The 23,882-nt window shown below is 42.2% G+C and overlaps 1 protein-coding gene and 1 long non-coding RNA gene across 5 annotated transcripts in view; one reads left to right on the forward strand and one right to left on the reverse strand.

The window, feature by feature from the left end:
* Positions 1–1,427: 1,427 nt before the first annotated feature.
* calcoco1a (calcium binding and coiled-coil domain 1a) lies at positions 1,428–13,389 on the reverse strand. Of its 2 annotated transcripts, none has more exons than XM_056423220.1 (15): positions 13,221–13,389; positions 12,039–12,203; positions 11,854–11,956; positions 8,737–8,939; positions 8,341–8,553; positions 7,908–8,056; positions 7,745–7,814; positions 7,489–7,644; positions 6,784–7,038; positions 6,533–6,658; positions 6,169–6,264; positions 5,212–5,299; positions 4,808–5,031; positions 4,484–4,575; positions 1,428–3,426 (listed from the first exon to the last, which is right to left on the reverse strand). In XM_056423220.1, exons 2-15 carry the CDS (start codon positions 12,168–12,170, stop codon positions 3,399–3,401), a joined length of 1,935 nt encoding a protein of 644 aa, XP_056279195.1. In that variant the 5' UTR covers positions 12,171–12,203; positions 13,221–13,389; the 3' UTR covers positions 1,428–3,398. The 2 variants fall into 2 exon arrangements, with proteins under 2 accessions (XP_056279195.1, XP_056279194.1); XM_056423219.1 differs by having other exon boundaries at positions 7,745–7,832.
* The window catches only part of LOC130199581 (uncharacterized), a 31,781-nt gene continuing 16,764 nt past the window's right edge, over positions 8,866–23,882 (forward strand). For 2 of the 3 annotated variants that reach the window (XR_008832855.1, XR_008832856.1), the window contains exon 1: positions 8,866–11,066. This is a non-coding gene — a long non-coding RNA (uncharacterized LOC130199581). The remainder of the gene's footprint in view (positions 11,067–23,882) is intronic. The other variant, XR_008832854.1, reaches the window with a different exon arrangement.

A 23,882-nucleotide genomic window follows, 5' to 3' on the forward strand; every position in this document is an offset into this window, starting at 1 on the left:
TGAGTTAGGAAGGCTTATTGAGTGGAAATAGGAAAAAGAGATGAAAATGTGTGAGGAAAGGCCCCAGGGGAAAAAAGGTATAACTGTACAATGAATTAATAAAGGGGAAAAAATCTCCATTGTAATATTCTTGCAGCCTCAGGACATCAATTATTCATAAAAAAATGTGTAAAGAATCCATAAAAGTAGGCCATGAGTGCAGCATGCCAAATAAATAAATTAGAATATTTAAACACAGAGAGAGCACATCCACCGAGTTTACTCTGACCATGAGCAAACTGTCGGGATAATGGATCAGGAGAGGCTGGCTCGGGATCGGGAGGATAAAGCTCACTGAACCCAAGTGCTCCTGGCAGCAGTCAGGGAGGAAGCGCCCGGGCTCGGGGCGTGATAAAGGCAGAGAGTGGAGGTGCATGTGACCTGGGTTTGACATGATCAAAATAAACTGTGGGCTCTTCCTGTACACCTAAAGCTACGTCTACAATACACAGAGGTCCTGTGTCATGTGCTGGATGCAAGGAGTTGGAATCTGGGTCACAACGTGAACCGGCATATCCTTTTCAATGTGTCGCCTGCTTGGTTCCGAACAGACAAAAAGGACAAGTTTGACATTTGTTTCATATGCAGCCAATCCACAGAGGATTGGGAATCAGTCAAGGGGAGAGAGGAGAGGTCAGGGGAAGGTGAGAAACGTTTTCAAGTGCAACGACCATAAATTTAACACCTTCCTCTGTGTGAGCAGAGAGGCAGGCGGGCGATCTTAAAGAAAGGGTAATGGGGAAAGTGATGAAGAAACGGGTAACGGTATCTGTGACGAGAGTGAGAATGGAGGGTGCACCAGCCGGGAGGAAGAGGAAATAAACAAGGCCAGGTAGAGGAAGGAGTGATTTGGGGAAGGGGAGCGAGAGCTGGGGAAGGCGAGTGTCGGGGTCATAAAAACTAGGAGATGTGTTCTGGCCTCTGGGTCTTCATATCTTTTACATTTCTAATTAAAAGAGATAAAGAGTGAGGGAGTCATCAATCCCACAGTGATTTCCCAGTTAAGGTTTTAGAGGGGGTTGTAAAATAGGCCACCCACCATCATTGATTTTATAATTAGCTATCGTCACCCCAGACTTAAGATGGAAGGAGTGCGGTGGAAGGAGCTTCAAAACAAAAAGAGGGAGCGGTAGACTGTCGTAGGAGGGAGGAGGCACAAGGATGAAGAAAATGAGGAGGTCAGGCCTGAGGGGAGAGTGCAAGAGAGCCAAAGGTGAGCGCAGAGAAAATTCAGCATTAGAAATGCATCTGAAACAGCCAATGAGCCAAAAGCCAAAGGTTATATAGCTGTGTGAAAAGAAATGGCATAATTAATTACCAGTGAAATGTCATGTGAGGATCAAAATATTGAAGTGATCTTTGGCCAGAAAAAGACACATTAGATCTAATAATGGATACATAAACCATTTTATTACACAGAACCCCACCCAAACCCTGTTACATGACTGATAGGAAAATACACGGCAGTGTACATATGGGATAACCTTCACACACAAAACTTCAAACAAACCATAACCACTGGAGCTTTATTGCAACCGGAGATCTCAGTGGAACAACAAAAAAACAACATCCCTAAGACATAAAGTCAGATTACAACCACAAACAAGGACGATAGAGAATACATGTAGTGTAGTGTGCTATCTTATGGGATAGAATACCAGGCTCCTCCAAACACAGACAAGGAGAATCAACCTGCACTGCAACAGAACCGCCTGTGACACAAAGTCAATGAGAGGTGAATACTTTCATAATCCTGGTCCTTCTGTTTCATATAATAACATTCAAAGCAATTCCAACATGCCAGAATCATTCCCCTTCATTAGCACCTTCCAACATTATAACTCACATGTCAAATCTCAATAGAGTAAAAGTGAATATTTGAAAGCAGAAGGTAAAAACATAGTGTAGATAAAATATATACATAAACACAATACACTATGGTAATGATTAAGATAATGATGAAAAAAGACACAACTGACATACTAAGTATCCATATATATATTTTTTAGCTAAAAACTCTTATATAGTAAAAAATAGGGTTTAAATACAGCAGATAAAATCAAGCATCAAAGTGTCGAGCAATTTTTTCTGAGCCAAGCATGGAACATTTTGTCATATATTGCACAGACAGCTGTGTGAAAAAAAACCTCTTTCAAACTAAACCTGAATATAGTTTAATTGCAGCATAACTCAAGTTAATTATAAATAGAAAATCATGAAAAATGCATACAGTATTGATTAAAATGTAGGCTGCAATTTTTATTAGGCAGTATATTGCCATAGGGCTCGGAGAAAACCCCTACACCATGTTATTGTGTCAGGATCTATAAAGATGATTTTCTTAGACACTTTTTTAATTATTTTAGGCGAAAATGTATAACTGTGTGAATGTGAGATTTCTGTACAATACAAACTTTAACAAACACTCAAAATCCGAATGGCCAGCTAGTAAATTGAGGATCATTAAAAAGTTAAAACCGCAGCTGATCTATAGTGTAAAGCATATGAGCATTACTTTTATAATAATGATTTTATGAAGGTACTGAAGTAGAAAGTTGCATCTGGAATCTATTTAATAGACTTTAAACACAATCTGTTCAATCCGCTTTCTATTTCAAACGCGTGTCCGTCTGAGAGCGTCTCTGTGCCACTAAATCTTCTTAACTGCATCCGCAAGAAAACAATCAAGTGCTCTTGCTGACAAGAAAGTGCATATCAAATCTTACTTGTGAGTAAATGGAGGAGAAATATGATGTCATAGACCTACATTACTGCAATATAATTCAAGCATGATGTTGTATCATTATTACTTCATGCTGCCGTGAAGAGTGTTCAAAGTTGCTGTGGAAAATGTAATGCTGGAAGAGAGTTTTGCCATGATTTCCAGTGGAGCTCGGCCTGCACAAAACATCATAATTACAATGCCCGTCATGAATCCTAATCACACATGTCATAAAAACAACATAATGTCCCTCGTTAAGCTCTCGGCATTGCAATGATTCAACAGAAATAATTCTGCTACAGCCTGCAAACTCTCAAAACACCCGAGCCCAATGTCCGAAAGAACGCCGTTTTAAACTGTGCAAAAGTCTTATGTGAGTCATAAACAGTGTCGACCTGCCACCACAAGCATTATGTCATTCCTAACATCAAAACAGCAGGAGCAATAATGACACAACAGTTAGAGGGGGAAACCAGGGTTCACGGCAGATATGATGTAAATTGCATATGAGCATTTTGTCTGCGTATAGTGAGCTGTATATGTGCTTGTTAGTGGAAGTAATGGGTAACCACATTAACACCAAGAAAGTACCCCTTCTCTTCTTTTTGATCGCTCGCCATGGCTGGATGTCTGCCGGTTACCATAGCGAGGTGTCGGCCAGATCACTGGAGGAGGAGACAAAGCAGAGTGTGCGTGTGTGAAAAACTGAAAGAAACACACAGTCTGGTTGAAAGAGGAGGTTAGACTGAAGGAGCGGCTGAGTGGGAGAGAGAGGGCTTTAATGATGCTGAACATTGGCCCGTGACTGCAGTACACCCCTCAGGTAAATCATTGCTACAGCTTGCTGTCAACTTATCTGTCCCCTTGTCCTCCCATCTCGCCCCTCCCACGCCCCAACTCTGTCTCACAGTCTCCCTCGCTCAACTTCTTTTACGAGCACATATTCAAAACTTCCATCTTCCAGCCATACTCACCCTGTCACCATAAATTATTGGTCACATGTGTCTGTGTGCTTTCGCAAGCTTTGAATTCATTGTAAGCCTTTCTGTGTGAGACGCGGTGTGGGAACTCAGTACTCAGGTACTATTTACTTCATTCTTCTTTTTAGAGATATTTTAGGATTTTATTTTACATTTAAGAAAAGAACTATGACACGTGTTCCTTCCCTGCGTTTATCTGGCTGCTGTGTTCACTAATTACTTTGCAGAGTGAGGTTGTACACACAAATCAAGTCATGAGCTCATAAAAAATGATGCATTGCTGGAGTTTAAAACCAGCCAGCATGGCAGGAAGTCATTTTTTGGCTTGTTTGGCCTCAAATCAATTTTCATTTTAATATGCAGCCAGCAATGCAGCGCTCCATTTTTGAACATTAAATCTTCAACTGTGCTTTTTTTGGATTGTCTTATTATCACTTGCCAAACCTTCATTGATCTAAACCAAATCCTGCAGTATATTACCCAGCGAAGGCAAGTGACATGTCCATGTATCCATATCCATGCCACATTAAACAACTGTTGAATTTTAAATAGTTATGTCAGTAGTGATACACACATACATATATATATATATATATGTATATATATATATATATATATATATATATATAAGTGCAGTATATTTTACCCACCTTAATACTTGAATATTGTACTTGGCTGTGTGTGTGTGAGTGTGTGAGTGTGTGTATTCTATGTATGAACATGTGATGTGAGAGGTGAATACCTGTGAACAGTGGCGATGTGTTCAGGCAGCAAAAGTGCTGTTTCCTCTCCAGTGCTGTGTCCTCCGCACTTAAGTGTATCAGATTCCTCCTCCTTAACACCAGAGAACAACACACACACACACACACACACAATCAGCCATTACAGACGAATAATTTGCAGACGAGCGGCCTAATTGCTTCTCAGAGATAATGTCTGAATCAAACGATCCACTTCCCGTGTTTAACTGGGGTGCACAGTTATCAGCATAAGGGCATTGCTAATTTTCTTTATCACATGCAATTAGACTATGGTGATGCTGAATGGCGGGGAGAGCGTGTCTCACCGAATCAGAGCTGTGCGCCAAAGTGTCGGCGTCGGTCTGGTGCGGCGTGGAGAGCGGGGCTGGCTGGTTAATGACCACCGTGCTCCTCTCCACCTCCCTGGGGGAGGGAGGCGGGGTGGCTAGCTCACACAGGCTGTAGTGTCCCAGAGGTCTTTGTGGACGGAGGGGCTGCAAAGCTTCTGGGTTCTCGTCCTCAGAGTCAGATAACACACTGCCAGGCCGATCTGCCAATTAGAGACATTGGCAAAGAAAAAGTAGTCACTTTTCCTCAGAGTATGGCTCCCGTCGCCCCCCACACCATATGTATTCGGATCAATATTGAGTGTTGCTGTTTAATGATAGTTAACTCTTGTATTGTTCACATCTGCACGGCATACAGTTGATTAATGTGTGACGCCATTCACCTGTAGAGGCAATCGGGGCAGCGCTCCACTTGGCACTGCCCACTGTTCCCATCTTCTGCTCCAGCTGACAGATGTACTCCATTAACTCCTGTAGTGGGAAATACAGCCATCATATCACACACCAGGGCCGGACTTCCATCATGGCCGTCAGCCATCCCCCTCATAACCCTCATGAAGTCCGACTTCTTCAAGCTTAAACCACATCAAATATATTTACACACAAACACAACATTGCTATTACATAAATATCATTATCACTATTAAATAAACATTTTAACATTTGTTTGATTTATGATGTGGCTGCTATGCTCCGATATGACAGATGTTAAAATGAAGCTGGACACTGATTTTAAAAATAATGACTACTCTGCCAGTAGCAAGAAAACGTGATGGTGGTTCGCCAACAAAAACACTTTAACAGCAGTAGCAATGACTGCCCTGAAATCTACTGATTTATATTGCACTTTAAACAATTTATATTGCACAATAACAACTAAGAAGACAACAACAGAGAGATGATTCCCAACACCTGGGACACTTACAATCCCTGAATACTTGTGGGTATATGTTCCATCAGTATGCTTTGGCATATGAACACATTATATACAATTATCTTAGAAAACAATTATCTTATTCATAGGTGCTCTCAAGCTGGAGATTGGTACAAATTGTAACCGAAAATTGTAAAATCTAAGGCTGATAAAGGCTGAATTAATGCAGTTGTGAGCTGATTTGGAGAAAACAGTTATGCTTTACTTATTATTCCATACAAGCCTTTCATGAGCCTTGCGATCAGCTGGTAAGGACACTGTCAGGACCTGCGACACCATACATGCACTCTTAACACATGAATATACCATCTCAAAACAGTTCTTTGTTCCTGTTTTTGCACAGATTATCTATCAGCATTGATTCATTCAAGCTTTCCTCCATGACTAAACAAAGTATGTTTCTGACCTGTTTCTCTGCAAGGAACTGCTCCTTCTCTTTTTGGCCAACCCGTAGGCTGGACTTCAGCTCCTGGAGCTCCCTGTGGGTTTCACTCAGCTGAACCTGCAGGCCAGATATCAGAACATATCAGAACCATCTAATAGCTACTGTGACTTCAGAATGACAATGTGTAGCACACAGAGTAAATCTCAGGGAAGCTAAAAGGAAAGCTTAAGGTTTTGGGAAATGTGATTGTTTTTAAAGATATTGGATGAGAAGATCATTGCATTGTGTGGTAAATGTAGTTTATTTTCCAGCAAACACACTTAAGTGTACTGGCAAAATGAACCTCTTACAAGAAACACTGAATGCGCTTTGTAGTCTTTCTCACCCGGTTGCAATCCTTTTCTCTACCAAGCTCAACCTCCAGCTTCACTCTCTCCATCCTCTCCTCCTGCAGCCTCTCTTCCATCCTCTGCATCTCTGTGTTGAGTTTCTCAAGACGCTCGTGGTCCTTCTGTCAGGGTGAAAAACACACACACACACACACAAATGCATTTAACACTATAACACGTTCACTTTAGGTCACAACATTTTCTAAAAGCTCCGCTTCAGATTCTATGTTCTGCACGGACACAGTACCTCAGCAGTGCGCTGCAGGTTCTGCCTCTCCTGGGCCCAACGGGCTCGTCCCTCTCTCATGGCCAGACTAGAATCTGCAAGCTGAAGGGTGAGTTGGGCTGCCTGCAGGCGAGCCTGATGCAAGTCTGTCTGACCGTGATCCCTCTGGGCCACCATGGCACTTAGATCACTCTTCAAGCCATCTGCAGCACGCTCGTTCAGGTTCAGACGCTCCCGCAGGCTCCGCATCTCCTTCAGTGTGGCCTCGTTCTCCACCTGGCCATAAAGGGGCAATGCAGCGCGCGTTGGCTACATGTCTGAAACTGCAGGTGAATCGCTACGTAATGCCAGTCTAGAAAATAACGATCATTTGAGAGGCCATGGTCATGTTTTAAATTCATTCTAGCAAAGTTTTAGAATGTGCTGACATACAACTCTTATTTAAAGTGAAGCATTTATATGAAGAAAATCACAAAGAAAAAGTCAAAGAAAAAAACATCATCCCAACTTTTCGACAGTACCTTTGTCTCAAACAAACTGGTGACAGGTGCACATACCTCTCCACTTGAATTTAGAACATTTAGAACAATTATTCTCGGTGATTACATCACCCCACATTCGGAGCGTATCATGCAGATTGGACTAGTCTGGCTTTAATTATGAATTCCTACATTATTCTCAACCATGCTTTCAATCCCTTCTCCTCTGATTTTTAAGATGTCTGACCTCTTTCCTGTGGGCAGTGGTGAGCTTCTGGGTGAGGGTGGTGATGCTGTTTTGGAGCTGCAGGACACTTGTGTCTCTCTGGGCCAGTGAATTCCTCAAGAACTGGAACTCCTTAGACAGACTTCGGAGTTCACCTTCTGTCTGCGCCAGCTTTGTCTAAAAGAGAGACACCACACATTATAGGAAAAGAGAGTGAGAAGAGGAATAAAACTACAGGTTTTATTTAGAAAAAGAGTATGTTCTGAATTATAATTACCTGCATGCTCTTTCTGTCACTCTCCTCTTCTTTTCTCTGAGTTCCTGCCCTCCGTACTCTTTCTTTTATCCTGTGCACACAGATGTAGCTACTTATGATCAAACGTATTCATGAGCCCCACATAAAACTAAAAGAGAGAGAAATAAAAAACAAAATGTCATACCTTTCCAGCTCAGTCTCTCTTTCCACTGTTCTCTGGGTCAGGGTTTTGATATCCTCCTCCAGCTCTTTGATTCGCAATGTGCTCGCCTCGCTAGTATCCAATAAAACACTTTTCTCCTGGGCTAGCAATTCTCCAAAAGCCCGCTCTTCCTAACAAACCAGAGGCATTTCCCATTTTTATGAGACATTTTAATTTATCGTGACATAGATTACCCATATGAAAATATATTACACGAAGGATTTTAATAAAACAACCAAAATATTTTATTAAATTACTAAAGAATTTTATATTGCAAAAGACAGGATATTGTTTGAGCAGAGACGTGCTTTTCATCAAAGAACAGGGGCACAGGTACGTATAAGTCTGGAAATAACAGGCAAATTGGTCCTATTCAAATGATCGTGTCCATCATTTGTCTAGCTCTATACACCACCTTCTGCTGCATCTCCATCTCCTCCATCTTCTCTCGGCTGTGCTTCAGCTCTCGCTGCAGCCTGACGATATCGCTTTCCAGCCCTCTGCGTCTTCGGTCCCAGGCCTCCCTCGCCCTCTTGTCCTCCTGCTGGTCTTTCTCCTTCTGCCTGTTTGCCGCCTCCTGCGCCTGCAGCAGCTCGGCGCGCTCTCGCAGACATTCCTGCAGTCGACCCTGACCAGAGACATGCAGGTGGATGCAGAGAGCGCATGGGGAATCACAGTTGTGTCAGCATTAAACGACAGTATTGATTTCCCAGCATATGTGTTTTATCAGCACTCATTAATTTACTAAACTGATAACATACACTTCTCCACTATCTTAAGGAGTACATCTTTTCTGTTTTGTTATGCTCACCTGCAGCAGTTCAGAGCGAGGCACTACCATCAACATGTCTGTGGCTCCTTCCTCTCCATGGGGCTCCTCCTCAACGGTCACCAGATCCTCAAATGGCTTCGGAGTGCAGAAAGTGAAGTTGGAGCTGCGGGAGAACACTTCTCCCTTTGCATCAATATATACAAACTCATAATTTTGGGAGCTGGACTTGGGTAGGTAGGAGGCTAAAAGATAGTGGAAAAAAGACGAGACATGTTACATTCCATTTTCAGAGAAGAATAATTGTGTTTCAAAGTAACCCAGTTTTAGTTTTTGAGCTAACTTCCCATCATGCTGTGTTGAACAAAGAACACAATTGAAGCTACGTGCACTATCGATAATTAGATAATATAACTACCTCTAATTTTGGAAGCGCTAATCAACTTTTAAATGTAGTACTGAACATCTTTATGAAACAACCGGACAGTGTTTTGGTAGCCATACAATATGAGCCTTTAAAGAGTGTACACATTATCAGGGCTCTCAAGTTTTGAAGACGGGCAAGAGTGACATTTCCATCACCCCCCCCCCCCCCCGCAGAACGAAAAAAAATCTTTCTTTCCTTTTCTTTTTTTTGATTGGCTGATAAGTGGCACCTCACAGCAGAACTCCAGGGGAGCGCTTGATTCCTCCACGGTGAGGGCAGCGCGGCCAGCTCATGTTTGCGCGCTGCGGCACATTAAAACATTAAATAGCCGAGTTTTTTTCAGCGTGAGAAATACGATGTGTGGCGGGAGTGCGTGACTTAAGACCGAAATGCGTGAGTCTCACGCTCAATGCGTGACACTTGAGAGCCCTGCATTATTTTACATTTATATGGCTTTAATATTCTAATGCATAACAAATTATATTTGCAAAATAAAAATTCAACGTGTATTTCCAATAGATTTGTTGTTGTATTGCAGCAACGTGGATTTATGAACAGTGTTGCAGTACAGCATCCCAGTTCCCACCACCAGCGGCAGCACCCAGGTCGTTCTGCGCAGGTGAGCGAGAAAAGGATGGTCTCGCGCGGTTTCGCTCCTTCTTATATAAATGGTGTTCGCTAATAGTCGTCGGACTGAATTACGCGCGTACAATCTAAGGTCGTTACTTTACACCTTTCCCCGTTCCTATAGATCGGCAAGAAGTCCAGCTTTCCGAGTGAGTTCCCGTTCTCATTAGTATTCTCTAAAGTATTTAATGGGCACAGAACACCTGAGACATCGCTCCGACAGTCCAGCTTCAGGACGAGCTCACTTCAAGTGGCGGGGTGTTTAAAGGGTTGAACACGTTTAGTTTGGTTTTAGCTTGGACGAAGATATCGAGTTTCATGTTTGTTAAGTTGAGTTATTGGTCCAGTTCGCGTTTAGTGTCACGTCGCAGTGCTTGAAGCAGGTGAACACGGTTACTGTCAGCCGCAGCAGAAAAACACCTCTTCCGGTGTCTCTCCTCGTGTGGCGTGTTGGATAGGAAGCGGCCGGCAGTCCGCATTCACAAGGCCCAGTGAGCCACCAGGGCCATAATGAATGTTATTAATTGCAACGGTGTTTACCTTGCATGTCAAACTGGCTGCTGTGAAAATGGGTATATACTCTAATTCAGCGGTTCTCAAATGGGGGTAGCCTATGTGAGATTTGTAAAAATACATCTAAAATTCTCATTTATTCAAAAATAGGTATTTAATACATATTCAATAAAATATAAGTGTACGTTCTTAAAATTAATTGTACATATTATATATTAAATTAGATACGGATGGCACAGTGCTGTGTATTACATATTTTGATTAAACCAAAAATGCTTTGCATTAGTTAGTTGGCTGAAAACAATATTTCACGAGGGGTAAAAAGGTTGAGAACCACTGCTAATTGGCACGCTCCATCAAACTAACTGCTCATTAAAGAACGGTTACAATTTAATTGTCTACACATTTAGATTACAATTAAATGTTAAATATAGAAGATACCTGTATAGCAACAACAACAAAAAACATCCACATGCTGTTATGGTGCTATGCATGCTGTGTGTCTCCGCATATTAGATCCTAAATTACACAATTATAGCCAATCATGGATTTGTCCTCCCAGGAGATATACTTTTTTTTACCAGTGTTGGTATCCTACCAAATAAATGATTGTGCAATTAGCATAACCTTGCAACTGACTTTCAACCATAACCATATATGTCCACATTGTACTGTATTTGTAATTCTGTCATTTGTATCCCTCAATAAATCAGGCAGGAATGGATGCCGCACGCCTGTGCCTCCTGCTTCCCACTCTGCCCGGTGAGCAGCGAGCCACAGCCTGTGACATCTTCCAGCTCATAAAGTAAGCTAACCTAATATTATCCTTATCTCACACAGACTATAGCTTCATGTTTAGAATGATTTACTTTTCTATTTCACAACACATGAACAGTAAAGTCACCAGATGGAAAACCGACTGCAAGAATACCGCAAAGTTTATGAGCTGTATTGTAACTTACAGCACCAGCTTAGGTCACAGGGCAGGCCACCTTCTTTTTAAATCACTGTGTTGCTGATGATAAGGAACCATCAGTGGTTTCTTTAGATTGTCCTCCCTCTGCTCTTCTTTAAATGAAGAATGACATTGTCAGCATGCCAAAGTTGGTGATAAATCACTCTACTAGAGGTCAATGCCACACCTGCTGCATGCGTGCCCCTCGCACTGAATCAGGCTTATCAGTTGTCACTGATGGACAGGACGGAGTGAGCAGTGTGTTTTTGACTAGTAGCACTCCGAGGCATTGTCTTTGTCATCCACTCAAACCCCTACATCCTTAAGAAATTAATTGAATCCATGTCCGACTCTGCTTGTGTTAGAAACCAAGCTGACAGGGATATTTGTCTTCTGGAGAGGATATTTTCCCTTTTACATCTGTGAACATACTCTTTTAAAATAGAAGAAACTTACATTTTAGTCCATTTAATGCACCAGTTGCTAGCTAGTCTTTTATGTACAATCGAGTAATTTAATTTACAGAAACATCAATCTCCTGCTGAAGGTTTTATGTGCCGATCTAAGCACCCTACCAGTATAGATTCTGGATAACTATGGGAAATAAAATACAATTAGAAAACAAGGGCATGAGTACCCTGGAAGTGCACACAACAGTTGACATCTGTGCCCTCTTGATAGTCAGCCGGCGCCAGTGCCCAGACAAATGTGTGGTAGTTCTTCACTGACGACCATCCAACCTGAGGGAGAAAACGTGCCGTTATTTTGCAGTTGATGCATAAACAATTTATTCACTGTGTGACAAACATAGGTTAACAATACCTTGAAGAGCCCTATCCAGTCATTGCTGGCCCAGCTGTGCTGTGAGCTAAGTGTGTAGTGGCAATCCACTCTGCTCTGAGGGAAGTAACTGCTGCCCATGTTCCTGAACTCCACCCGCCAAGCCTTTTCCATGGCAACACAAAAGAAAGACGGGCTATTTTGCACCTACAGGAAAAGACACATTGTTCAAACTTGAGTTGGTATTTTGGTAGTTTATTCCATAAAATTCCATGGTAAAACGGACATGCATGGTTAGATAAGCTAATTGTGAAGTAGGTAAGAGGTGACCGACAAGACAGAGAGACAACACTCTGAATATTTATTCCATGTAAGAAGATATCCTGACTGAGCCCACATTTGAGGAGAGGACACTGAACTAAACCTCAGGACAGCATGGCCTTTGAGCGACATGACATATAAAGTGTGTGTCACTTGGGCTATTTCAGTCATTGCCATCATTTGCTATTGAACACCATCACGTGAAAGCATGCTGTGCAAGCTGTATGGGGCCTACAGCATGTATAGGGCTCAAATTCAACCCAGAGGTACACTTTTCTGAAAGCCTGCAGTTAACCACATCACATGAAGACATGTGTGGCTTATAGGGAGCATTATTCATACATTTAGTATCATATGTTTAACTGTTGGCTGTCCCCTGCCAGATACTCTAATGTGACAACATGTGCAAGGAAAATAAGACTCGATGGAAACTATAAAAGTGTACACATAGGCCTACTGCAATTGTTAATTAAGGTATTGTATTCCCTGTGCTAGTCATGATAAAATATATAGAGGTGGGAAGGTTTATATTTTGATAAAGCATCCTGCTAAACTTCTGTAAATATTGTAGAACATTTTTGCAGAGGCCAACAAAAAAACAGATCTGTGACTAAAATATACAGTATCTTTCAGAGGGTTCACGTTCCACAGCACGAGGCTTGAGGCCCAACATTAGCACATGTCGAGAAAATAGTGCCATGCACTTCGATGCAAGCTTGAGAAGACAGACATCTCAACCAAGAAACTGGAGGCATTTCGGACCCGTTGCCTACTCGTTCATAATCATTGTTCAATGAATTAATGTGATGCGCGTGCAAGTCAGGAGAGACAATGACAAGCTGTGTTGACTACAAAAGACATCTGCGCACATGATATCTCGACCGTCTCGGGCATCTCGCTTACCTTTGTATATCCCTCACTTCTCAGTAAACGGTCTAAACGAGTTGTCTCTCTCGGTTACGGTGCTCACCAAGCGTCAGATAACAACAAAACATGAGCGACTCCGACGCGCTTTCCTCCCGGACTCAGTTGCTCCACTAACAAGAAACAATAACACAAAGCACAACACAAGCGTGACAGCTTCACTTCCACCGCGGAATTCTGGGAGCTGTTGTTCACCACGTCGATACACTTGCGCTGCAACAGCCCCCTGTAAACTACAATCCCCAGGCTCGTCGCAGAGGTCGCGCTGCACGTCATACGAGGCTCCGCATCAGCAGCCGTTGTTTTTCTCATCGGCCGGTTGTACACCGATGTGCCGGCTGACCAATGGAAATGATTACCTCTTGTATGCGAAGAGGAAAACAACTGAGGGGGCGATTCAGCGAAGCGGAGAGGTCCAAAGTGGGAGAGAGCAATTTGACCCGTGTGTAATTTCTGTTGTGATGGACTACAAGTAATCTCTAGAACATGTTGTCAACGTTTATATTACGCGTCACTTCCCATGCAGCTGGTTATGAAAGTAGACAGTAGCGCACACTGTGAATTATGTGTTAATTGAACAGCAGTAAAATGGGATAAGCTATCGGCGACCTGCACATGAGCCCTTTGTTTTTAAAGTTCTTTGTTTAAGTTGTTGCTAATCAGTTGAATAATCGACGTCCCTCATGATCCTGTTCCAATTGAACAGGTTTACTGAGTTACCTGTATAACTGGAAAATACCCTTCTGGATGTTATTCAATGTTATGGATTTTATGTGGATTTCTTTTCTTTTCTTTTTTTCTTCAGACAAATTATTTCCTACTTATTGAAACGTGCCGTAGTTTGCCAATTGTTTTGAGAGACACCTTACATTTCACAGTGTGACTTGTAAACATGTGGAGTACAAGTTAAACAGCATGAGGAAGTTACGGCGCCGAACAGCAGATGGCAGTATACCATCTTTAAAACTGTGCATTATGTATTCAGCCCAGTCACATGCAGACCAAACCACCTATAACACGCAGTGCATGCTCTTCATTCTCCCGATACTCTCCCACAGCTTGATGTCATTTTGGCGTACATTTTATTTGTCTTTCTTAATAATTTACTAAAATATACATTGTGAAGGAAAAGTATTTAATTATTCTGCAAGATGAGATTCTAAATAGGAAAAACTTAAGGTTGCTCAACTTTGCATTATATAACCCTGATGCAATGAAGTTTTTGTAAACTTTACAACAGAACAGCAAATATTGAACGGCCGAATATCACTGGAAAGTCTAAAGAGTGGAATTGTATTAAAGTGATTTGTTTAATTAAAAGTCTTGTGAGCTTCTAAATGAAAAACATACAAATATTGGCTTTGTATTTGAGCTCAATGGGACTATATTTTAATTGTATTGCAATTAAAATGACATACGGGAGTTAAAACTAATCTCCTTTACAGTACATTCAGTAGGAGGAAGTTGTCTGCATGTGACGACAATAAATTAGAACCCCAGATCATATGAGCGTAAATGAGTATTTAAGGTTATCATGCTTCAATACCCACAGCTTAAATAATGTTCATCCTAAATTATTATTATTATAGTTATTGATGTTTTTCCCGTAGCCTGCTTATTTATCTCTCCAGTCACACGGTGCTTTACTCTCCTCAATTAGTAAGTCCAGTTTGGCTAATTTAGTCTGTTGAAGACGCTATAAGGACGCTTCATGTAATTTTATGCCGATGGACAGTCGATGTTGAGAACCTATAAATTGTGTTTAAGTGGATTAATAGTGTGCTGAGCCTGTGAGCAGAGTGATGCTGGAAGTCGTGGCTCTCTCTGCCGTAGGATAATTAAATAGGTTGTACTGCTTTGACTAGCTTCTCCAGTAACCATTGTTTACATGTGTGTTTTAAGCTAGGATGTTCGGGAATAAAATATAAAAGGGCACTGTTAGATTTTGTTGCAACTGAAGGGTATCTTGCTTCTTCTTATTTGTTTGTTCATATCTTCAATTAAGTAGTATGAAAAGCCAAATGCAATAATATAGTTATCAAATGAATTAAATCTTTAGACTCATACGGCTTTGTAGCGGTTTTGGTGTTGTTTGGTGTATTTTTCTGTTATTTTAGGAAAAGGTAACATTGGTTAGCCTTGACTTTGACGCATCACTGTTGAAAGTTAGAAGACGGCTGTGTAGTAGGAATGTGAGGCTTCACCCTAATGGAGACTAGACTGAAAGGTGGATTGTCCATGAAGCTGCTTGATCTTGACCTGGCTGCCTGCTGTTATGGCTCCTCTGTCTGTCATAACCCCTCCAACCCCCACGCACACCACACACATTCACATATGGAGATTGGACACATGTATAGCACTTTCTTTTCTTTTGGAAGTGCGAACTGGACTAATATAATAATATATTAGGTAGAACAACTCCGATTCTATCAACTGCTGTGGCACACAACCCTCTGCTTGCTGTTTATTTATCCGTTGCAGAACTATTCCACACAAATGTAATCCCTGTCGTCTGCTGATTTCTAGCAGCCTGGCTTGGGATTCCTCTCGATATAAGAAAATGGTCTAGCCCCTGAGTGCTACTGCAGTTTTATTAGCTGAGGTGGTCCTCCTGAATATAGCTTACCACATGTCTTATTCAAAGGGAATGGCAGGTATGTGTCACTAGTCATAAATCGTAACATGCCTCCAGCAGTAATCAGTTGCCACGGCAACCTCAAATGAGATTATGACCTTCTGTTGTGTATAGACAAGTAACCTGTTAAAGATGTAAACATACAAGACACAAACATTAAAGATTTATGTCTGTAAACAATTTATTTTCTCATCATACTAAATTTAAGCGTGATGTGTCTTGTGTGAGTAGAGCTTTTAAAAACATACTTTTTTGTGTGTCAAAGGTATAGTATACTATATTATTTTGTATGCAATCTGAGCATTTCTGAATTAAATGGGGCCTATCACTGCGGGTCGAGTCATGTTTGATCAGGGCGGGCTGTGTGACCATGTCGTCAGGAAAGGCATTGGAAGGGTAGGAAACAAAGCAAGCGGAAGCAGAGTGCCTGGAAGGAGGGCAGAGTGTCGGGAGGGCGGAGATGGAGAAATGGGGGACGGCGGTATTTAGTATGCACGGCCAAGCTGCCCCATCTGCTTAGCGCAGCAGTCCCTGTCGTATAACTGTCTGCAGGCCGTGGGCCACATAAAGAATGTCTCGGATTTGATGTAATTCCGCAAAATTAATGACAGCTTTACTCGGTATGGGCCGTGAGGGAATGATTAGTGTTTGATCGTCCATCTGATCAGTTCCCTTGGCTGTCTGCAGGAGAGATGCTCCACTATATGGCTGCTGCCTATGGCGAGCACACAGATATACCTATCCCAAAATCATCCCAAGGCCCCCAAGCTCTAGTTCAGGTCTGAGATCTGATTCCTGTTTCCCTCAACACGGACAACCAATATCTTGTTAAACTCTCCGTGCTGTGACACTTCACATCAAAATGAACACCTACTGATGGGCTGGATGACGGTCCCACTGGTGGTGTGATTGTGTACAGGGCCGTTTTTATTTCAGGCTGTGCAGTATTTCAAAGGAAAGTGGGCCAACCACCATCCAATTTAGAGAACTCGGAGGTCACACTATGACCTTTTACAAGATATGCTTTACTGCAGCTGTGATTGGTATTGGGTATTAGTTTTTAAAAGAGATGGGGAATGGATTGGGAATTTGAGTGAAGAAATTGATCCGCCGGATGAATTGCAGGAGTTGGACGAGTGGAATTCCTCGCCTCATTTTAATTCAGCCCCACATCAGCCGGCCCAACCCCCATTTCTTTCCTCCTCTTGGGCTGCTGCGTTTACAAGCGAAGGGGGCATTCTGTTTTACAAGTAAGCCCGGTGCGTCTCGGTGTGCTAGCAACATTAAAACGAAACCCGTCTTATCTGTGCAAAGCGTGAGGCTTTACATCAGAGGCTGTCGTGCTGCTGCCATGAGGCTCCTGTGTGCTTTTATGGAACGTGGTGCAGTCAAAAACCTAGAGGATAATTAAATTGAGCTTATAGATAAACAAAAGATTGAAGACGGGGATGTGAGTTTGTGGAATGTAAGGTAGGTTTGGGGGAGGGTGGTTAACTTTGTTAACAAGGCCAAGTCCAACAAATGTATTTCTCAGCCAAATCAAGTGTGACCATCACTTAATAAACAGACCGATCTGCAGACATTTTTGGGTTTTCAAAGTCGTACCTATTTTGTGCCAAGCTAATTTCCCATCTGACCATTAGAACTCTGGTCCAGTACCAAGCACAGGGAGCCTAATTCAACAAAGGGGAGATTTGTTTCTGCCAACACAGATTGTCGGACAGATTGGCAATCCTTCACTCTGTTTTTTTCCTGAAATTGTTGGTCATTATAACAAATTACTTGCAAAAACACCATTAAAATAAACCAAAAAACTATTGCATCTGTTTTGATGCTAGTCCTTCTCCAATTCAATTGAAACTTGGTTTGTTTTCCTCTTTCCTCTTTTAAATGTTTGTTCTCCTTTCCAAATGACTTGAATTTATCTCCTGTCCCCATTTCCTAATCGGCATATTCTGATCTTTTTTCATAGCCCACTCCTCCCCCCACTGCTTTCTCTTTCTCCTTCACATTTTATATTTTTGGCTGAGCTGAGGACCTTTCTTAGCGCAGTGACCTTTCTGGTTTTAAATTAAGCCCCACTGCGGCATGTCTCTCTTCATAGACCGCCAGTTACGAGCCTTCAGAGAACCGCAAAAAAATAACGATTCTGATGAAATGGACCCTTTATAAAGCTCTTCCAAATTCCTTTTTACATTTTTCTTTTCCTCTTCCCCCATTCTGGTTGCATTAATATTCACACTAATGAGGAACCTCCTAAAGAGCAAACCATGGAAAATGTGAGATGCGACGCATGCACGTGCCTCCCCACATGCACATCGTACACACACTGTTGCTCATTGCTAATGGGCTCTAATCAAATGCCATGTATGTTTGAAGTGATTTATGAAAACTGGGCGACGTATGCCTGCAATGTGATTGCTTAATCATAAGGAGAACATTTTTCAATGGATAACCCAGTTTGTGGCTTTTTAAAGGAGTCCATGCTTGACATTCTATGATTAATAAGCTTCTATATAATTCTGTTTAGATGAGTGCTTTTACTGCACTGATGTGACGTTGTTACCTGGTACTTCTGATTTTTTTCCAACACTTTAAATGTGTCCATTAACAGTTTGTCTATATGCATGTGATGCGTTAGGAAACCATGTGTTGATAAACCTGGCTTTATTTATTATCGTCATCATCTTGTCTCCTGTGCATAATCCTTGCTTTTGCAAAATGAGGAATCTGACTAGTCAACCAAAGAGTGTCACATAAATGCCACAAATTTAATTGAAACAACATGAGCCGTGTTTGCTTTCCATATTAATTCAAACCATACCCGTTCATTGCATGCCTGGTACAGCTCAAGACAGAAAAAGCAACAGCTATTGAGGGGGATAATCAGAGCAATCTATTCGTAGTTTGCACAATACAACTTGAGCCCTGATTGTTCCACTTACAGTCACACTCCAGGACAAAAGCCCCAGATCCGAGGCAACTCCATATTGCCTCATTGCTTGCACATTGGCATTTGAGCGCTGTGGGAACAGTTCAAAGATGCAAGATACTCCCAGGTGCATCGCAGACAGATTCCAGATATCCAGCATGCTAAATATCTGGATCTGTCAGCTCATAAAGGCGCAAAACATGGGTTTAAATAACCTGGGGAGGGGTCACCTGGCCTGTAGGGTGTGTGTGCATGCGTGCATGCATGCGTGCGTGTGTGTGTGTGTGTCTGCGCGTGTGCATGCGGCTTGCAACACGGACCAAAGTTGCACCTAGGGTGTTGGAAGTTTGCATAAATAAACATAAGACATTGACCGATCTACACGGGGGCAATCGTTAAAAAACCAGCGCGGAGCTTCTCGTATGCTTTTTGTTGATGAAGTGTAGTTCTGTGACCTCATCTTGGTTTCCAGGTGAAGAATCTTGTGGTGTAAAAATCTAAATGACTTGTCGATGCCTGATTGATCACAAGATGGCAAGTTGTGCAGTGTGAACAGTACTTGGCCTCGACCCTCCAGTCAGGGCTCTTTTTCGGTCCTCATGGGAAATGGCTTCCAAAGGGTGCTGTGGAAACCAACAATGTTTTACTCCCAAATAAACTACTTCACGATGATATACTCATGAACCTGTGTGTGTGATGCAGAGCAATAACTTTTATTTAATCAGGTAATCTCATTGAGATCAAGATTTATTTAGCAAGAAAGACCCGAGTAGCACAATAAATGCTCAAAGAAATAAGACCTGCATCAACAGCATGATCAATAAGTTTAAAATCCCCAAATTGGATAAGACAGTTAAGTTGTTTTTATTCTTTAGAGGCCTAAATTATTCCATTAAAAGGGAACATTGCTATTTGAATGTATTTTCCAATCCAATATTAATGTGTGCCGTATCTAGAGTAAGCTAGTCCTGAGATGTGCTCCGGTAGCTTTAACGTTGAATAGAGATGTGATTTACGAAGGCAGCTTTATTAGAAGACCTCCACAATCAAAGTTGATGGTATGTAATTCTCTTCTGGTTGCTAATGAGGACCAGCTTGCTTTTTTTCATATAGTAGACAGTGATTACTATATAATGACGCATTAAGGCACAATGATACTTGCAACCTCACATTATGGAAGAAGTTGGCACCATACTGGGTTTATTGCACTGGGAGGATGGCTATATTTAAGCACATTAGAGCAGAACTTTTTCCACTTAAATATTTGACGTTGTACATTTTCCACTGACCAAGAGGGGGAAAACTGTGGAAAATTCAGCGCAACATAATAACAAAATAGGCAGGCATCAAATGTGTGGGTTTTCTCTCAACAGATTGGTCCTCTCCACGAACAGATAAGCACACTGTAGCTTTGAATACTAATCCCCTCCTCCCCTATATGGGCTGCATCTAACAACAAGCAGTGATGATTTCTGGGGACTCTCTCCGAAGGTGCTTCTCGTAGCCTTGGTAACCCAAATGAAATAAGGGCCAGCCCAGTTAAAACATGTGTGGTATTACCCCTTTCCAGGGTGTGTCCTCCTGGATGTCTATGAATCACTGATCTCATCAGACTGGTTCTCTCTCTCTCTCTCCTCCCTACTTTCCCCATCTCTCTCTTTCTCTCTCACCCTTGCTTCGCTCCCCTCCCCCATTCCCTGTCACACTCCAATCCCCTGGGGCGTCTGCCTGGGATCTGCCAGGCTCATCAGCGTCGGCGAGGAGAAGGCTAACTGGGAGCCCTTACTGGCTGTAAATCTGACCAGAGAGGGAGGGGAACCTGCAGTGGCCACGCTTCCACTGCAGCTCTCAGCCTGACAGCCTCTAGTACACTGAAAACCTCTTACTTGCGTGAACATGTGCAGACTCTCATGAACCCAAACACTCAACAAGGCACTTTTTTTCTCAGGTGTTCACTGACATCAAAGCTCACCTTACGTAGTGTCACTACAATTAGCTAAACTTGTCTTAAACTGAGAGTAATCATTATTGTTTTTAACACAATCGACCAGCATGCATTAAAATGGTGACGGAGCGTGTGGCTTTAAAGGAACCAAGACAAACGCATTTTTCGAGCCTGTGAGATACATTGAGGGTGTTTTATTATCGACCTCTTACACTATTATGTGTCAGTTTTGCTTTGTGGTCAAACATAAACGATTCCTTGATCTATGCCTATATCTGGGAGAGAAGACTCCAAATGAATACACATGTTGTATGGATAGAGAGGCATGTGCTTTTTGTGTTAACATGTTTACTATTTCCTAGAAACAGGATGACGGCAAATATCTTCTGCTGAGGTGATGAGAGTTGAGGGGGCATGCCATCCGAGGAGTGAGAAGTATTATTTAACCCATGGTGCTATGCAGAGCCTATATCAGTCTCAGCGTTGCTATAAAGCCCTGGAAGCCTCGCACTGATGTGGACTGCAATGCAGTGAGGTGGGCCCCTCGCGCTCATACATACATTTAGTTGGGTGTGATACCATTCCATACACATAGACACACACCCTCCCTCTCCTTATCTGGGAAATAAGCATTTTTACAGAGTTTGAGCTGTAAAAGGAGAGGAGCAGATAGCCCATAAATCTAGCCATAAAAATGTTAAGTTGTCAGAGGTGCCATCAGCTATCAATCGTGTGCGGCAAGCTGATGAAGGGGAAATAGGTGATAAAAAACAGCATTTTAGGGAAATTATGTCCAGTCTTCCATTTGCGAAGTGCTGCAGTCACATCACGGCAGAATCCTAATCACTGGCTGGTGTGGCCAGGGACTGTTCCTTGGTGTGGCAGTGAGGAGGAGCACACCCTGGTGGGAGGGTTGGATATTGAGGAGGAGAGGGGGGCCGTGGGGGTGGAAGCGTTGTAGAAAATTATACAACGAGCATAAATCACTTCTACACTACCGCTTTTCTCTCTCCCTCATTTTCTCGCTTGCGCCCCATCTCCCTCTTCCTCTTCCTCCGTTTGTTTCTCTCCTTCATGACCGTGCATCTCCCGCTCCTCATTTTCACTCCTGCTCCTCAGCCTGTGATGTCCCCCCTGACTTTTTGCCCTTTTATTCTTCTTTCAGTCCCTGGCCATGCACTTCATTTGATGCACTGCTGGTCACCTTCTCCACCCCACTCTCTCCACCCATCGCAACTTCATTTGCAATGTGTTTTGTTTACATGCTTCCTTTATTGATCTGCTTTTTGTTGCCTACCAGGGATTTATCCCCTGTCCATAGGACGGTATTAGCGAACCTTGAGATTGACTCGTCTCTCTGAGATGGTTCAGATATCGTCTCTACGTGAAATAAAAGAAAATACCATCTGGCCTGGCGCTTATTTTACACTTTATCAGACAGCACTGTGACATGATTCCCAGTTGCTTCTTTATTGTTTAATGTTCCTCCTCAAACAGAGAAACAACCAGTGATGCTTTTATATCCAAAGGCATGTTGATACAAAGCAGATTCATTGAAAGGCTTGCAAGGTGGAAGTAAATGATGATATATACCATAGCTTTTTTCCATATTACCTTGTGTCAGGATGTATGGGCTTGTAGCACAGATACATTATATAAAGGCATCATGTGAGAGTACCCTTGCTTATTGAGCTGATGAATGCCTTCGTTGTCTGATCTGTGACTCCCCCTTTAATCTAAGGTCATTTGTTAATTAATTTGAATAGCCTTACAGGCTGTGGTTCTGCTCCAGTGGTCCTGGGTGAGTGCTATCATCCTGCACTGAGCAGACTTTAAGCACTGTTAAATGGATGCAGCGACGCATGTTCATCTGCAGGGGCCTCCAGTATATTCTGCTCTGTGTCCATTGATCACGGCCACGAGAAGGTGTGACTGGGCACAGAGCAGTCCTTAAGGACGGAAAAGTGGCAACGTCGTATTTGTCACTTAAAAATGGGTTCAGAGTGGACTATTGATTGAGTAGCTACTACAGTTATAGCTCTGATGAGAATATGAAGTAAAAAAGTTAATGAAGGACTGGTACCATGCTGGCGTCATTCACGGGAGTAACTGGTCACCGACCAAGTGATTCTCTGTGGTCCTGGTGGTAAAGATACTCCCTGGCAGTGATCACAGTCGGCCATGTCCTGTGTCAGCGGCTGTGCTGCCACCCTAAGAAAGACTGAGGTACTGTAATGCAGTATCCATTTCCCAACAGTTTTTTGTGGGCTACTCTGCAGTTCAGTCACACAGCATGCGTTTGTGACAGAGGGTAGTTTAACAACACATCTAACCTTACTGCATTACAGCTAGTGTACCATGGGCATGCAGGCTTTATGTAAAAAGGACGGTCGGAAAGATATACTGTCCAACTGTTCGAGCTATTCTACCTTCTCAGTGCCATTAATGTTTAAAAACTAGGCATTCACTTTGTGAGCGGTCCTGTATTCCTGTGCATTTGAGGTTTCGTTATACATTTAGTCCATGTGGCCCTTTATCATGTTCGTACTGTCCTTTTTATATTTGTTGATCATGTGATTCACATTCTTTTTACGCATAAGACTTTACTTGTATAGTATATCATTGGTGTTGCTGCTTTATGGCTTATGCTGTGAGGATGTTATTTTCCCCCCATATAAAGCTGGAACCCAGTGGTCCCTGCTTGGCCCGGATGGAAACAGTTATCCATGCATATGCAATCTGTGTAACTGCTGCTCACCAGCCAAAAGCTGGAGCCATTTCATTATAAGTTTTGACTTTTAAAACTTGCCAGAAAACTTGAATGACAAATAAAGGCTCTGAACTCAGTGGTGGATTACCTTTATACATTAATGCACAAGACCAAAGCCAAGGGAATTTGACATTAATGGCACAAATGAATTAAATTATCTTGCTTGACGTTAGTTTTCATTTCTATATATATATTTTTGTTGAGATGAGGCTACCAAAATCTGGCCTTTACACAAGGGTATGGACCTTTGCAAAGCTCTCAATCATTATGTATCTTATCTTTCCAAAGCGTTTTCTTCTTTTTAATGACTAAGTGATACAACTATAGGGTTTTCAGATGACGTGCTTCTTAATTAACCC

The sequence above is a fragment of the Pseudoliparis swirei genome, chromosome 9 (genome assembly GCF_029220125.1).
Source record: "Pseudoliparis swirei isolate HS2019 ecotype Mariana Trench chromosome 9, NWPU_hadal_v1, whole genome shotgun sequence".
Lineage (NCBI taxonomy): Eukaryota > Metazoa > Chordata > Actinopteri > Perciformes > Liparidae > Pseudoliparis > Pseudoliparis swirei.

Bases quoted from the DNA above. Each gene is read 5' to 3' on its own strand.
- calcoco1a (XM_056423219.1), bottom strand. From the start codon at position 12,170: ATGGAAAAGGCTTGGCGGGTGGAGTTCAGGAACATGGGCAGCAGTTAC. The intron at 11,957-12,038 runs GTATTGTTAACC...TTTCTCCCTCAG, and splicing joins ACTGGATAGGGCTCTTCAAG to GTTGGATGGTCGTCAGTGAA. The intron at 6,659-6,783 runs GTACTGTGTCCG...TCACCCTGACAG, and splicing joins ACCTGCAGCGCACTGCTGAG to AAGGACCACGAGCGTCTTGA.